The 16,786-nt window shown below is 34.5% G+C and overlaps 1 protein-coding gene across 3 annotated transcripts in view; it reads right to left on the bottom strand.

Moving 5' to 3' along the window:
• Nucleotides 1-2,274: 2,274 nt before the first annotated feature.
• rapgef3 (Rap guanine nucleotide exchange factor (GEF) 3) overlaps nt 2,275-16,786 on the bottom strand; it is a 126,953-nt gene continuing 112,441 nt past the window's right edge. For 2 of the 3 annotated variants that reach the window (XM_061902607.1, XM_061902606.1), the window contains exons 23-27: nt 14,210-14,297; nt 14,074-14,138; nt 13,957-14,011; nt 9,752-9,823; nt 2,275-5,314 (exon numbers count right to left, since the gene is read on the bottom strand). In XM_061902607.1, the coding sequence (XP_061758591.1) occupies nt 5,196-5,314; nt 9,752-9,823; nt 13,957-14,011; nt 14,074-14,138; nt 14,210-14,297 (399 nt within the window). In that variant the 3' untranslated portion in view covers nt 2,275-5,195. Of the gene's footprint in view, nt 5,315-9,751; nt 9,824-13,956; nt 14,012-14,073; nt 14,139-14,209; nt 14,298-16,786 lie in introns of those variants that run through there. The other variant, XR_009807066.1, reaches the window with a different exon arrangement.

Genomic DNA, 16,786 nt, shown 5'->3' with positions numbered 1-16,786 from the left:
TGTGGTATCAGGATACTATTGTCATGGAGATAGTGGTATGACCACTATTGTCATGGATATAATAGTATCCCGATTCTATAGTCATGATGTAGTGGTATCATGATACTATTGTTATGGATATAGTGGTATGATATTATTGTCATGGATATAATAGTATCACGATTCTATAGTCATGTTATAGTGGTATCATGATACTATTATTATGGACATAGTGGTATGATATTGTCATAGATATAGTGGTATCACCATGCTATTGTCACAGATACAGTGGTATCGCAATACTATTGTCATGGATATAGTGGTATGATATTATTGTCATGGATATAGTGGTATCAAGATACTATTGTCATGGATATAGTAGTATCACAATTCTATCGTCATGGATATAGTGGTATCATGATACTATTGTCATGGATATTGTGGTATCAGGATACTATTGTCATGAGATAGTGGTATCAGGATACTATTGTCATGAGATAGTGGTATCACTACTATTGTCATGGATTTAGTAGTATCACGATTCTATAGTCATGATATAGTGGTATCATGATACTATTATTATGGATATAGTGGTATGATATTATTGTCATGGATATAATAGTATCACGATTCTATAGTCATGATATAGTGGTATCATGATACTATTGTTATGGATATAGTGGTATGATATTGTCATAGATATAGTGGTATCACCATGCTATTGTCACAGATACAGTGGTATCACAATATTATTGTCATGGATATAGTGGTATCACCATACTATTGTTATGGATATAGTGGTATCATGATACTATTGTCATGGATATAGTGGTATCAAGATACTATTGTCATGGATATAGTAGTATCACAATTCTATAGTCATGGATATAGTGGTATCATGATACTATTGTCATGGATATTGTGGTATCAGGATACTATTGTCAGGGAGATAGTGGTATCACTACTATTGTCATGGATTTAGTAGTATCACGATTCTATAGTCATGGATATAGTGGTATCATGATACTATTGTCATGGATATTGTGGTATCAGGATACTATTGTCATGAGATAGTGGTATCAGGATACTATTGTCATGAGATAGTGGTATCACTACTATTGTCATGGATTTAGTAGTATCACGATTCTATAGTCATGATATAGTGGTATCATGATACTATTATTATGGATATAGTGGTATGATATTATTGTCATGGATATAGTGGTATCATGATACTATTGTCATGGATATAGTGGTATCAAGATACTATTGTCATGGATATAGTAGTATCATGATACTATTGTCATGGATATTGTGGTATCAGGATACTATTGTCAGGGAGATAGTGGTATCACTTCTATTGTCATGGATTTAGTAGTATCACGATTCCATAGTCATGATATAGTGGTATCATGATACTATTGTTATGGATATAGTCGTATGATATTATTGTCATGGATATAATAGTATCCCGATTCTATAGTCATGATATAGTGGTATCATGATTATATTATGGATATAGTGGTATGATATTGTCATAGATATAGTGGTATCACCATGCTATTGTCACAGATACAGTGGTATCACAATACTACTGTCATGGATATAATAGTATCACGATTCTATAGTCATGGATATAGTGGTATCACGATAACATTGTCATGGATATTGTGGTATCAGGATACTATTGTCACGGATATAGTGGTATCACCATACTATTATTATGGATATAGTGGTATCCCGATACTATTGTCATGGATACAGTAGTATCACCATGCTATTGTCGTGGATATAGTGGTATCATGATACGGTGACGAAAGGGGGGCCAAGCAGTCGCTGGGAGCTAAACAATGTTTAAATGTGCAATATTTATATAAAGTTTTGATGAGTTCTTTTTTTTTTAAAGACTTTGTTTTTATGATATCGCCAGAATGGAAAACAGTTTTTCTTTGTGATGAGCACACTTTTTTTTTTTTTTTTTTTTAGTAGTTTTCAGGATTTCTTTTGACCACTTTATTGTGTGCCAACGACCCCCCCCCCCCCCCCCCCCCCACCCCAGCGATCCCAAAACCGACCCGCAGATATCATGCTTGTCCAACACGCTTTGAGGAGATTATTTATGAAGGACGTTCAAGGCACTGCCCCCCCCCCCCCTCGCTTCTAGAACATTTGTACATATTTAAGACAAGAAGACTTTTTCTGCATCAACTTGTCCATCTCGGCGCCCCATATTGGGGATTTGTTGTAGCGTTTGTATTTCAAATAAAACATCTTCCTTCGACCTCACTCAATATATGATCTTTGCTTGGGAAAATAATTTATTGCGTATGAAAGGTGAAGCATGTACAGGAAACGTGCGCTGAGGCGTGACTGACCAGGCGGCGAAGGACTAACTATTGTGTGTGTTCTTGTATTTCTAGCCTTCTTGAGACATCCGCAAGGAAAAGTAGCTTCCATATGAGGAGGTACGAACAAGTTAGGACATAAATCACGGTCCCAATACGGAAAACTATACCAGAGAATGTCTCATTTGCACCCCTGGTGGTGATATCTATCAAAAGGAGGGTTTTTTTTTTTTAATCGCGTTTAAAAGTGCTCCCCCTCTGGTCAATATAAGAAATAACAAGTGTGTGTTGAAAATTTGAAGCGCTCTCCCTCAGGTCAACATATGAAATAACGATTGTGTGTAAGAATTTGAAATGCCCCCACCCCTCCCGGCCAGCCTATAAAATAGCAAGTGTGTGTACACATTTGAAGTGCTCGCACTCTGGCCAACATATGAAATAACAAGTGTGTGCACAAATTTGAAGTTCCCCCGCTATGGCCAACATATGAAATAATAAGTGTGTGAACACATTAGGAGTGCTCCCCCTCTGGTCGTCAATATATGAAATAACAAGTGTGTGTACACATTTGAAGTGCTCCCCCTCTGGCCAACATATGAAATAACAAGTTTGTGTAAAAATTTGAAGTGCTCACCCTCTGGTCAATATATGAAGTAAGTGTGTGTAAGAACTTGAAGTGCTCCCCCTCTGGTCGTTAACATATGAAATAACAAGTCTGTGTACACATTTGAAGTGCTCCCCCTCTGGCCAACATATGAGATAACAAGTGTTTGTACAAATGTAAAGTTTCCCCCCCTATGGCCAACATATGAAGTAACAAAGATGTTTACAAACTTTGAATTGCTTCCCCTGTGGCCAACATATGAAATAACAAGTGTGCGTACACATTTGAAGTGCTCCCCCTCTGGCCAACATATGAAATAACAAGTGTGTGTACACATTTGAAGTGCTCCCCCTCTGGCTAACATATGAAATAACAAGTGTGTGTAAGAATTTGAAGTGTGCCCCCTCTGGCCCACATATGAAATTAAAAGTGTGTGTACATATTTGAGGTGCTCCCCTGGTCGTCAACATATGAAATAACAAGTGTGTGTACACATTTGAAGTGCTCCCCCTCTGGCCAACATATGAAATAACAAGTGTGTGTATGAATTTGAAGTGCTCCCCCACTGGCCAGCATATAAGATAACATGTTTACGAATTTTGAATCGCTCCCCCTCTGGCCAACATATGAAATAAGTGTGCGTACAAATTTGAAGTTCCCCCACTATGGCCAACATATGAAATAACAAGTGTGTGTGTAAAAGTTTGAAGTGCTCCCCCTCTGGTCAACATATGGAATAAGTGTGTATAAAAATTTGAAGTGCTCCCCCTCTGGTCAACATATGAAATAACAAGTGTGCGTAATTTGAAGTGCCCCCCCCCCCCCCCCCCTGGCCAGCATATAAAATAACAAGTATGTTTACACATTTTGAATTGCTCCCCCTCTGGCCAACATATGAAATAACAAGTGTGCGTACAAATGTGAATTTCCCCCACTATGGCCAACATATGAAATAACAAGTGTGTGTAAAAGTTTGAAGTGCTCCCCCTCTGGTCAACATATGGAATAACAAGTGTGCGTACAAATTTGAAGTTCCCCCACTATGGCCAACATATGAAATAACAAGTGTGTGTAAAACTTTGAAGTGCTCCCCCTCTGGTCAACATATGGAATAACAAGTGTGTATACAAATTTGAAGTGCTCCCCCTCTGGTCAACATATGAAATAACAAGTGTGCGTACAAATTTGAAGTTCCCCCACTATGGCCAACATATGAAATAACAAGTGTGTGTAAAAGTTTGAAGTGCTCCCCCTCTGGTCAACATATGGAATAACAAGTGTGCGTACAAATTTGAAGTTCCCCCACTATGGCCAACATATGAAATAACAAGTGTGTGTTAAAAGTTTGAAGTGCTCCCCCTCTGGTCAACATATGGAATAACAAGTGTGTGTAAAAATTTGAAGAGCTCCCCCTCTGGTCAACATATGAAATAACAAGTGTGCGTACAAATTTGAAGTTCCCCCACTATGGCCAACATTTGAAGTGCTCCCCCTCTGGTCAACATATGGAATAACAAGTGTGTATACAAATTTGAAGTGCTCCCCCTCTGGTCAACATATGAAATAACAAGTGTGCGTACAAATTTGAAGTTCCCCCACTATGGCCAACGTATGAACTAACAAGTGTGTGTAAGAATTTGAAGTGCCCCCCCCCCCCGGCCAGCATATAAAATAACAAGTATGTTTACACATTTTGAATTGCTCCCCCTCTGGCCAACATATGGAATAACAAGTGTGCGTACAAATGTGAATTTCCCCCACTATGGCCAACATATGAAATAACAAGTGTGTGTAAAAGTTTGAAGTGCTCCCCCTCTGGTCAACATATGAAATAACAAGTGTGCATACAAATGTGAAGTTCCCCCACTATGGCCAACATATGAAATAACAAGTGTGTGTAAAACTTTGAAGTGCTCCCCCTCTGGTCAACATATGAAATGACAAGTGTGTGTAAGAATTTGAAATGCGCCCCTTTTGGCCAAAATTGATAATTAAAATTAAAATAAATATGTATATAGAGTTAAGTTAATAATGAAGATTAAAAAACTAAAACTAAAATAAATTAACTTAAAGTTGTTTTTATATTTGCATAGTATGTATATATTATTAATGTTTTAAATACATATCTTTATATATCTACAAAGGGTTGTCCGAAAGAGGTCGGCATTTTTCTCAGGTCTCAAGAAGGTAAGAACTACAAGAATGTGTGTGTGTCAAAACCCGGTCCAGTGCGTCGTCACGGCAACCGAGCCCCCAAACGGCCGCCGCTAGCTTTCTAAGGTCCTCGAAAGCTGCGTTAGCTTGCGCTGGTTGTCAATCACCCTCAGGTGCTGGACGTAAAGGCGGATGTTGCCGGGGGTCCTCAGAGGAAGGGCGTGGTCCGAGTCTGGGAAAAAAAGATCATCCGTACAAATTAATATTTTTAATATTTATTCAAAATCAACATTAAAGATTTTTTTTCTTCTGTAATATGCATGCCAGACCACAAGGTGGCGATGTCACTTTATTTTAAGACGACACTACTCAAGGTCTCAGGGAAGAATTGGCTTTAAATTTTGTAAACATTTATCTACATTTATATATTATTTACTTTGAGGTTGTTTGCTCAATGTTAAGTGATTTTTACAAATAAAATCTATTATTATTATTATTATAATGAAAAATCGGAATTATAGTGTAAAAATAGATACCAGTACAATTTAGGAATAACCTACAATAATTAAAATAATGAGAAAATAGTGAAAACCTTAATTATTACTTTTGTTTTTCCCCCTAAAAATGTAAAAAAATATATGAGAAAGATATATATATTTTTTTTTTTACAAAAATACAACACATTTTTTTATATATATATACTATTAAAGATATAAATATGACATATTTTCATAAATCAATATATATTTATTATCACTTATAATATGTATTTTATGATATGTTCAATATTTTTTGGTGGATGAGGTTGATAATAATAAACACAAAAATAGTAAACATTATAATCCACTAAATTAAATATAACATTTAAAGATATATTATTTCATAACGTCACAATCTAACATATTTGAACATAACTCTGTAGACTTATTTACTGTATAATTTCATATTTTAGAGTAATAACAATAAAATCCCATATTTGAAAAAAATAACACTGAAAATCCTGATGCTGTATATTTTTGTATTAAGTAATAACAATAAAATCCCATATTTTTAAATATAAGGCTGAAAATTATGAAGATGTATATTTTTACATTATACCCTTAAAATCCAATATAAATATAAGGCTAGAAAAATCATGAATCATAACAATCCAACATATTTAAATTTAACTCTAAAATTCATGATGCTGTATATTTTTACACTATAAAGTAATAACAATAAAATGCTATATTTTTAAATATGGCGCTGAAAATCACGACGCTGTATAGATTTATATTATTTTAACATTAAAGTCCAATATAAATATAAGGCTGAAAATCATGATGCCGTATATTTTTACATTTTAATATTACAATCCAACATATTTAAATATAACTCTAAAATTCCTGATGCTGTATATTTTTGTATTAAGTAATAACAATAAAATGCTATATTTTTAAATATAAGGCTGAAAATCATGATGCTGTATATTTTGACATGATAATAACATTAAAATCCAACATAAAAATAACATTCTGAATATCATAATGCTGTATATTTTTACATTTTAGTATATTTACAATCCAACATATTTAAATACAACTCTAAAATTCATGATGCTGTATATATTTATATTAAAAAGTAATAACAACAAAATCCTATATTTTTAAATATAGTGCTGAAAATCATGTTGTATATTTTTACATTATTTTAACTTAAAAGTCCAATATAAATATAAGGTTGAAAATTTAAGAAGCTGTATATTTTTACATTATAATAATATCAAAATCCAAAATAAATATAAATATAAGGCTGAAAATCATGATGCCGTATATTTTTACATTTTAATATTACAATCCAACATATTTAAATATAACTCTAAAATTCCTGATGCTGTATATTTTTGTATTAAGTAATAACAATAAAATGCTATATTTTTAAATATAAGGCTGAAAATCATGATGCTGTATATTTTGACATGATAATAACATTAAAATCCAACATAAAAATAACATTCTGAATATCATAATGCTGTATATTTTTACATTTTAGTATATTTACAATCCAACATATTTAAATACAACTCTAAAATTCATGATGCTGTATATATTTATATTAAAAAGTAATAACAACAAAATCCTATATTTTTAAATATAGTCCTGAAAATCATGTTGTATATTTTTACATTATTTTAACTTAAAAGTCCAATATAAATATAAGGTTGAAAATTTAAGAAGCTGTATATTTTTACATTATAATAATATCAAAATCCAAAATAAATATAAATATAAGGCTGAAAATCATGATGCCGTATATTTTTACATTTTAATATTACAATCCAACATATTTAAATATAACTTTAAAATTCATGATGCTGTATATTTTTGTATTAAGTAATAACAATAAAATGCTATATTTTTAAATATAAGGCTGAAAATCATGATGCTGTATATTTTGACATGATAATAACATTAAAATCCAACATAAAAATAACATTCTGAATATCATAATGCTGTATATTTTTACATTTTAGTATATTTACAATCCAACATATTTAAATACAACTCTAAAATTCATGATGCTGTATATATTTATATTAAAAAGTAATAACAACAAAATCCTATATTTTTAAATATAGTCCTGAAAATCATGTTGTATATTTTTACATTATTTTAACTTAAAAGTCCAATATAAATATAAGGACGAAAATTTAATAAGCTGTATATTTTTACATTATAATAATATTAAAATCCAACATAAATATAACATACATCATGATGCCGTCTATTTTTACATTTTAATATTACAATCCAACATATTTAAATATAACTCTAAAATTCATGATGCTGTATACTTTTGTATTAAGTAATAATAAAATGCTATATTTTTAAATATAAGGCTGAAAATCATGAAGCTGTATATTTTGACATGATAATAATATTGAAATCCAACATAAAAATAACATTCTGAATATCATAATGCTGTATATTTTTACATTTTAATATTACAATCCAACATATTTAAATATAACTCTAAAATTCATGATGTACATTTTTATATTAAAAAGTAATAAAAACAAAATCCTATATTTTTAAATATAGTGCTGAAAATCATGATGTTGTATATTTTTACATTATTTTAACTTAAAAGTCCAATATAAATATAAGGTTGAAAATCAAGAAGCTGTATATTTTTACATTATAATAATACTAAAATCCTACATAAATATAACCTGCTGAACATCATGATGCCGTACATTTTAAACAATTTTAACATTACAATCCAACATATTTAAATATAACTCTGAAATTCATGATGCTGTATAGTTTTATTCTATAAAGTAATAACAGTAAAATCCTATATTTTTAAATATAGCGCTGAAAATTATAATGCCGTATATTTTTACATTATTTTAACATTAAAGTCCAAGTTAAATATAACATACCGAACATCATCATGCCGTTTATTTTTACATTATTTTAATATTAAAGTCCAATATAAATATAAGGCTAAAATAATCATGAAGCTGTATATTTTTTACATTATTTTAACATTACAAATCCAACATAAATATAAGGCTAAAAATCATGATGCCGTATATTTTTACTTTATAATATCATTACAATCCAACATATTTAAATATAACTCTAAAATTCATAATGCTGTATATTTGTATAATATAAAACAATTATAAAATCCTATATTTTTGAATATAGCGCTGAAAATTACGATGCCATATATTTTTACATTATTTTTACATTAAAGTCCAATATAAATATAAGGTTGAAAATTACGATGCCGTATATTTTTACATTATTTTAACATTAAAATCCAACATTAAATATGAGGCTGAAAATCATGATGCCGTATATTTTTACATTTTAATATCATAACAATCCAACATTTTTAAATATAACTCTAAAAGTCAAGATGCTGTATATGTTTATACTATAAAGTAATAACAATAAAATCCTATATTTTTAAATATAGCGCTGAAAATCACAATGCTGTATATTTTTACATTATTTTAACATTAAAATCCAATATTAAATATAAGGCTGAAAATCACGATGCCATATATTTTCACATTATTCTAATATTAAAGTCCAATATAAATAAAATGCTAAACAATCATGAAGCTGTACATTTTTACTTTATAAAAACATTAAAATCCAACATAAATATGAGGCTGAAAATCATGATGCCGTATATTTTTACATTTTTATATCATAACAATCCAACATATTTAAATATAACTAAAATTTCTAAAGCTGTATATTTTTATACTATAAAGCAATGACAATATAATCCGATATTTTTAAATATAGCGCTGAAAATCACGATGCCGTATATTTTTTTTACATTATTTTAACATTAAAGTCCAATATAAATATAAGGCTAAAAATTCATGAATCTGTATATAGCATAACTAAATATACTCAAAATCATGATTTTAATAACATTACAATCCCACATATTCAAATAATAATAATATATTTTTTATTTTATCAGTATTTTTTATATATTTTTCTATTGCACGTATTACATTATTTTAGAAATATATCAAAGTTAAGTGAATAAAAAATACACTATTATGTGTGAGAAAACGGCTTAAAAAAGCAAAAACGGTTAAAAATGTCACAAAAAGTAAATTTAGACATGAAAAATATTTTAGTCCAGGAGTGCTCACATGTGGAAAGGCGAGCAGCAGGACCTTCTAGAAACATTCTGTCAGCCAAACTTCTCTGTGGCGATGACGGCACTGCAAACAAATCATTGTTTATTGAAAATTTAATTTCATTTACTATTTTATAGACTTAGAATAATTATTGCAAAATAGCAATAATATTGTAATAATTCAAATGTTTTACTGGGCGAATGCTCCAAATCTACACTTTTTTAAATCCGATTCCAATTTCAAACTGTTCAGCCTACTCACTTGAAAAATTCAAAAATAATTCCTAATTTCCGTGAAAATTTTCCCATTTAATACGAATTGGCCATTTTTCTAACTTCCACCATTTCCACATTTTTTTATCCGATTCGAACTTCCAACTGTTCAGTTTAATCGGGAATTGTGAGCTTTTTCCTGACAAATTCCAAAAATTCCCAGATTTCCAGGAAATTTTTCCTATATAAAATGAATTGGCCATTTTTCAAACGTCCACCATTTCCACATTTTTCACCTGATTCCAACTTCAAACTGTTCAGCGTATTGGGGAATTGCGGGCTTTCCCCTGAAAAATTCCCCAAAATTCCTAATTTTCGGGAAAATTTTCCCATTTAAAATGAATTTCAAACGTCCACCATTTCCACATTTTTCACCTGATTCCAACTTCAAACTGTTCAGCCTATTCAGGAATCACAGGCTTTCCCTTAAAAAAAAATTAAAAAATTTCCGGGAAATTTTTCCCATTTAAAATTAATTTGGCCACTTTTCAAACATCCACCATTTCCACATTTTTCATCTGATTCCAACTTCAAACTGTTAAGCCTATTCAGGAATCACAGGCTTTCCCTTAAAAAAAATCAAAACATTTCAGGGAAATTTTTCCCATTTAAAATGATTTTGGCCATTTTTCAAACTTCCACCATTTCCACATTTTTTTATCCGATTCAAACTTCAAACTGTTCAGCCTATTCGGGAATCACAGGCTTTCCCTTGAGAAATTCCCCAAAATTCCCAATTTCCGGGAAAAATTTCCCATTTAAAATGACTCAAATGTCCACCATTTCCACATTTTTCACCTGATTCCAACTTCAAACTGTTCAGCCTATTCTGGAATCACAGGCTTTCCCTTAAAAAAAAATCAAAACATTTCCGGGAAAATGTTCCCATTTAAAATGAATTTGGCCATTTTTCAAACTTCCACCATTTCCACATTTTTTTATCGGATTCCAACCTCAAACTGTTCAGCCTATTCAGGAATCACAGGCTTTCCCTTAAAAAAATCTAAACATTTCCGGGAAAATGTTCCCATTTAAAATGAATTTGGCCATTTTTCAAACTTCAACCATTTCCACATTTTTTTATCCGATTCCAACCTCAAACTGTTCAGTCTATTCGGGAATCACAGACTTTCCCTTGAGAAATTCCCAAAAATTCATAATTTCCAGGAAAAATTTCCCATTTCAAATGAATTTCCCATTTTTCAAACGTCCACCATTTCCACATTTTTCACCTGATTCCAACTTCAAACTGTTCAGCCTATTCGGGAATCGCATGCTTTCTCTTGACAAATTCCTAAAATTCCCAGATTTCTGGGACATTTTTCCCATTTAAAATGAATTGGCCATTTTTCAAACGTCCACCATTTCAACATTTTTCACCTGATTCCAACTTCAAACTGTTCAGCCTATTAGGGAATTACGGGCTTTCCCCTGACAAATTCCAAAAAATTCCTAATTTCCGGGAATTTTTTTCCCATTTAAAAAGAATTGGCCATTTTTCAAACGTCCACCATTTCCACATTTTTCACCTGATTCCAACTTCAAACTGTTCAGCCTATTAGGGAATTACGGGCTTTCCCCTGACAAATTCCCAAAAATTCCTAATTTCCGGGATTTTTTTCCCATTTAAAATTAATTGGCCATTTTTCAAACTTCCACCATTTCCACATTTTTTTATCCGATTCCAACTTCAAACTGTTCAGCCTATTCGGGAATCACAGGCTTTCCCCTTGAAAAATTCCCCAAAATTCCTAATTTCTGGGAAAAATTTCCCATTTAAAATGAATTGGCCATTTTTCAAACGTCCACCGTTTCAACATTTTTCATCTGATTCCAACTTCAAACTGTTCAGCCTATTCAGGAATCACAGGCTTTCCCTTAAAAAAATAAAAAAAATTCTGGGAAATTTTTCCCATTTAAAATTAATTTGGCCATTTTTTCAAACTTCCACCATTTCAACATTTTTCATCCGATTCCAACTTCAAACTGTTCAGCCTATTCAGGAATCACAGGCTTACCTTTAAAAAAAATCAAAACATTTCTGGGAAAATGTTCCCATTTAAAATGAATTTGGCCATTTTTCAAACTTCAACCATTTCCACATTTTTTTTATCCGATTCCAACTTCAAACTGTTCAGTCTATTCGGGAATCACAGGCTTTCCCTTGAGAAATTCCCAAAAATTCCTAATTTCCGGGAAAAAAATTCCCATTTAAAATGAATTTGACCATTTTTCAAACTTCCACCATTTCCACATTTTTTTATCCGATTCCAACTTCAAACTGTTCAGTCTATTCGGGAATCACAGGCTTTCCCTTGAGAAATCCCCAAAAATTCCTAATTTCTGGGAAAAATTTCCCATTTAAAATGAATTGGCCATTTTTCAAACTTCCACCATTTCCACATTTTTCACCTGATTCCAACTTCAAACTGTTCAGCCTATTCAGGAATCACAGGCTTTCCCTAAAAAAAAGTCAAAACATTTCCGGGAAATTTTTCCCATTTAAAATGAATTTGGCCATTTTTCAAACTTCCACCATTTCCACATTTTTCAACCGATTCCAACTTCAAATCGTTCAGCCTATTTGGGAATTGCAGGCTTTCCCCTGACAAATTCCCAAAAATTCCTAATTTCCGGGAAAATTTTCCCATTTAAAATAAATTTGGCCATTTTTCAAACTTCCACCATTTCCACATTTTTTTCTCCGATTCAAACTTCAAACTGTTCAGCCTATTCAGGAATCACAGGCTTTCCCTTAAAAAAATCAAAAAACTTCCGGGAAATTTTTCCCATTTAAAATTAATTAGGCCATTTTTTGAAACTTCCACCATTTCCACATTTTTCATCTGATTCCAACTTCAAACTGTTCAGCCTATTCAGGAATCACAGGCTTTCCCTTAAAAAAAAATCTAAACATTTCCGGGAAATTTTTCCCATTTAAAATGAATTTGGCCATTTTTCAAACTTCCACCATTTCCACATTTTTTTTATCCGATTCCAATTTCAAACTGTTCAGCCTATTCGGGAATTGCGGGCTTTCTCCTGACATCCATCCATCCATTTTCTACCGCTTATTCCTTTTCGGGGTCGCGGGGGACGCTGGCGCCTATCTCAGCTACAATCGGGCGGAAGGTGGGGTACACCCTGGACAAGTCGCCACCTCATCGCAGGGCCAACACAGATAGACAGACAAATTACCAAAAATTCCTAATTTCCGGGACATTTTTCCCATTTAAAATGAATTGGCCATTTTTCAAACGTCCACCATTTCCACATTTTTCACCTGATTCCAACTTCAAACTGTTCAGTCTATTCGGGAATCACAGGCTTTCCCTTGAGACATTCCAAAAAATTCCTAATTTCCGGGAAAAATTTCCCATTTAAAATGAATTGCCCATTTTTCAAACTTCCACCATTTCCACATTTTTCAACCGATTTTACTTATCCTGGACATTCAAACTCTCCTTTTTTCCAAGTTAAAAAAAATTCCAGGAATTCCCGTTTTTTTCAGCCTTTTCACTACTCCGTCCACATTTTTCAACCCACTTCAACATTTCTTGACCGACATAAACAATTCCAACACCAACCAACTCAGCTCATTCATGCTCATAATCATTTTTTTAAAAAATCCCGCTTTTGCCCAAATTTGCAGGTAGTTCTTATGGGGCGTTTTTCCAAGTTGCACAACTCCCACATTTTTCAACCGATTCAAACCGTTCCAACATCAAAACATTCCACTCAACCTGGAATTTCCAACTAACACTTTTCTAAGCTCCAAACCAAATTGCAGTTTTCCTGGAAATTCATCATTGGAGCATTCACACTGCATCTACTTCCAATGTGGTCTCGGTTTAGTGCCATGTCAGCAAAAATATATTGAGGAAAAATGTTGGACTTGTTCCTAAAATGAGTTAGTTGTCAAAATATTGCAAGTTGGATAATCACCGTAGGTTTGACTCCGGCACCCTCGCACCATCTTCATCGTCTTGGCGACCATCCGCTGCCAACAACATCCATCAAGTCTCGCCTCTTGGTCTTCTCCCCACAAATAAAGTTCCTTACCATCTTCTCAAAGTTGACCAGGCGCTCCACCAGGTTGGCGTTTCCCTCGTGGATGAAGGTCATGTCTGCCAAGAGACCAGAGCAAGTGAGTCCTCGGTCAGCGTGACCTGGTACTTACTGGGGAGGAGGACTCTACCTTTCAGGATGAGCGGCATGAAAGGAATGAAAGGAGGACTCAGCTTGGTCGCCGCCAGCCTGTAAGCTCGATGGTTACGTGAAGGATCCTAAATGACAGCAGATGCTTTTTATATTTCATACAGAGCAGTAACACCACAACAAGCATTTCTTTACACGACTGCAGACCTCATTTTTGTGTAAATTACATTGATTTATTTTGATATCATTCTGATTATTTTTGATGATTATTTAATGTAATTCCTTTAAAGCACTTTGAATACCCTTGTGTACAAATTATGCTCCATCATAGCCTTACACACACACACATTTTTGCATATATATATATATATATATATATATATATATATATATATATGCATACATATATACATATATATATTTATATATAACTACATATATATATATACACACATACATACATATACACATATATATATGTATATACATACATATATAACTACCTACATTTATATATACACACATACATACATACATATATATATATATATATATATATGTATATACATACATATATACATAACTACCTACATACATATATATATATATACACACATACATATATACACATACATACATATATATATATATATGTACTGTATATACATATATATGTATATACACACACACACACACACATATATATATATATATGTGTATATATATATATATGGTGTATTTAAAAAGTTGCTTTTCTGGGACAACCAGTGACTACCAGGAACAGTCTGGTTGACCACCAAGTATAGATTGGTGACAGCTGGAGAGACAGCGGACAGCCCGGAAAGACGGCACCGGGGCAGTGAGGGGTAGCATCCCGAGCTGCACCTTCTGAGAGGAAGGAACCCACAACAAGCTACGAATCGACCTACAGGAAATATACCCCCAGGGATTCCCGAGAGGGGGGGCGGAAGAGAATCCCACTGGACGGATCAAAGGTTGACGACACATGGCAATGGTAACACGACGACGACTATGGAATGCATATGTGGGAAGGTATGCAAGAACCGACATGGCCTGCGGATCCACCAGGCCAGGATGAAGTGTATGCAGAAGGTGGTAGAATCACAGCGCACAGGAACTACGCCTGGTGAGACGCAGGAGGAGCCAGGCCCGGAGTCACCCCACAGTGCCCGGAGCCTCCAGGTGATGCAACCACCAGAAGCACACAGGACATCAGAACATCGTCGGGTAAAGTGGCCCCAAGCTAGCAAGGAGAAAGAGTGGCTCCAGTTTGATGAAGATGCTGATACCATCTTGGAAACAACAGCCAAAGGGGACGCTGATCGACGCCTCAAGACGATGACCACGATCATCATCAGCCTCGCTGCAGAGAGGTTTGGACTTGAGGAGAAGCGGGCAGCGAAGCCCCCCTACATCATGAACAATAGAGCGAGTAAAATCCATCAGCTCAGGCAGGAACTGAAGTGTTTAAGACAGCAGTTCAAGGTTGCACGTGAAGAGGATAGGGGGCCTCTTGCGGAACTACGTTGTATAATCCGCAAGAAGCTAATAACCTTGAGGAGAGCGGAGTGGCATAGGAGGAGGAGGAAGGAAAGGTCCAGGAGGAGAGCTGCCTTTCTGGCGAATCCCTTTGGAGTCACAAAACAGCTGCTAGGACAGAAGCGAAGCGGTAGACTGGCCTGCTCCAAAGCTGAGGTCGACCACCACCTCAAGCAAATTTACAGCGATGGATGCAGAGAACAAGACCTAGGCCCCTGCAGGTCCTTGATCAATCCACCAACACCAACGCTTGACTTCGATGGGAAAGAGCCCGGCTGGAAGGAAATCCAGGAGGTGGTCCGCAGGGCAAGGACGAGCTCTGCTCCAGGGCCCAGTGGAGTACCTTATAAGGTCTATAAGAACTGTCCAAGACTACTCCACAGACTCTGGAGAATCTTGAAGGTGATCTGGAGGAGGGGCAAGGTAGCAGACCAGTGGAGACAGGCAGAGGGTGTGTGGATACCAAAGGAGGAAAAGTCTAAGAACATCAATCAGTTCCGAACCATCTCGTTGCTGAGTGTTGAAGGGAAGATCTTCTTCAGCCTCATGGCCAGGCGACTGACAGACTACCTCCTGAAGAACTCCTACATTGATACATCGGTCCAGAAAGGAGGGATCCCAGAGGTATCTGGATGTCTGGAGCACACAGGCGTGGTCACTCAGCTCATCAGGGAAGCCAGGGAGAATAAGGGGGACCTGGCTGTTCTGTGGCTGGACCTCGAAAATGCCTATGGATCCATACCCCACAAGCTGGTCGAAGAGGCACTGAATCGGCATCACATTCCAAAGAAGTTCAGAGACCTCATTCTGGACTACTATGCCAACTTCCATCTAAGAGTCTCCTCCGGAAAAACAACCTCCGACTGGCACAGGCTTGAAAAGGGGATCATCACTGGCTGTACGATCTCAGTCATCCTCTTTGCGCTCGCCATGAACATGCTGGTGAAGTCTGCGGAAGTTCAGTGCAGAGGTCCCCTCTCCAGGTCTGGAGTCCGGCAGCCACCCATCCGAGCCTTCATGGACGACCTGACAGTGACCACTACATCCGTCCCAGGTT

The sequence above is a fragment of the Nerophis ophidion genome, linkage group LG06 (assembly GCF_033978795.1).
Source record: "Nerophis ophidion isolate RoL-2023_Sa linkage group LG06, RoL_Noph_v1.0, whole genome shotgun sequence".
NCBI lineage: Eukaryota > Metazoa > Chordata > Actinopteri > Syngnathiformes > Syngnathidae > Nerophis > Nerophis ophidion.
The sequence above is the reverse complement of the archived record's forward strand: the minus strand, read 5'-3'. Positions and strand labels throughout refer to the sequence as shown.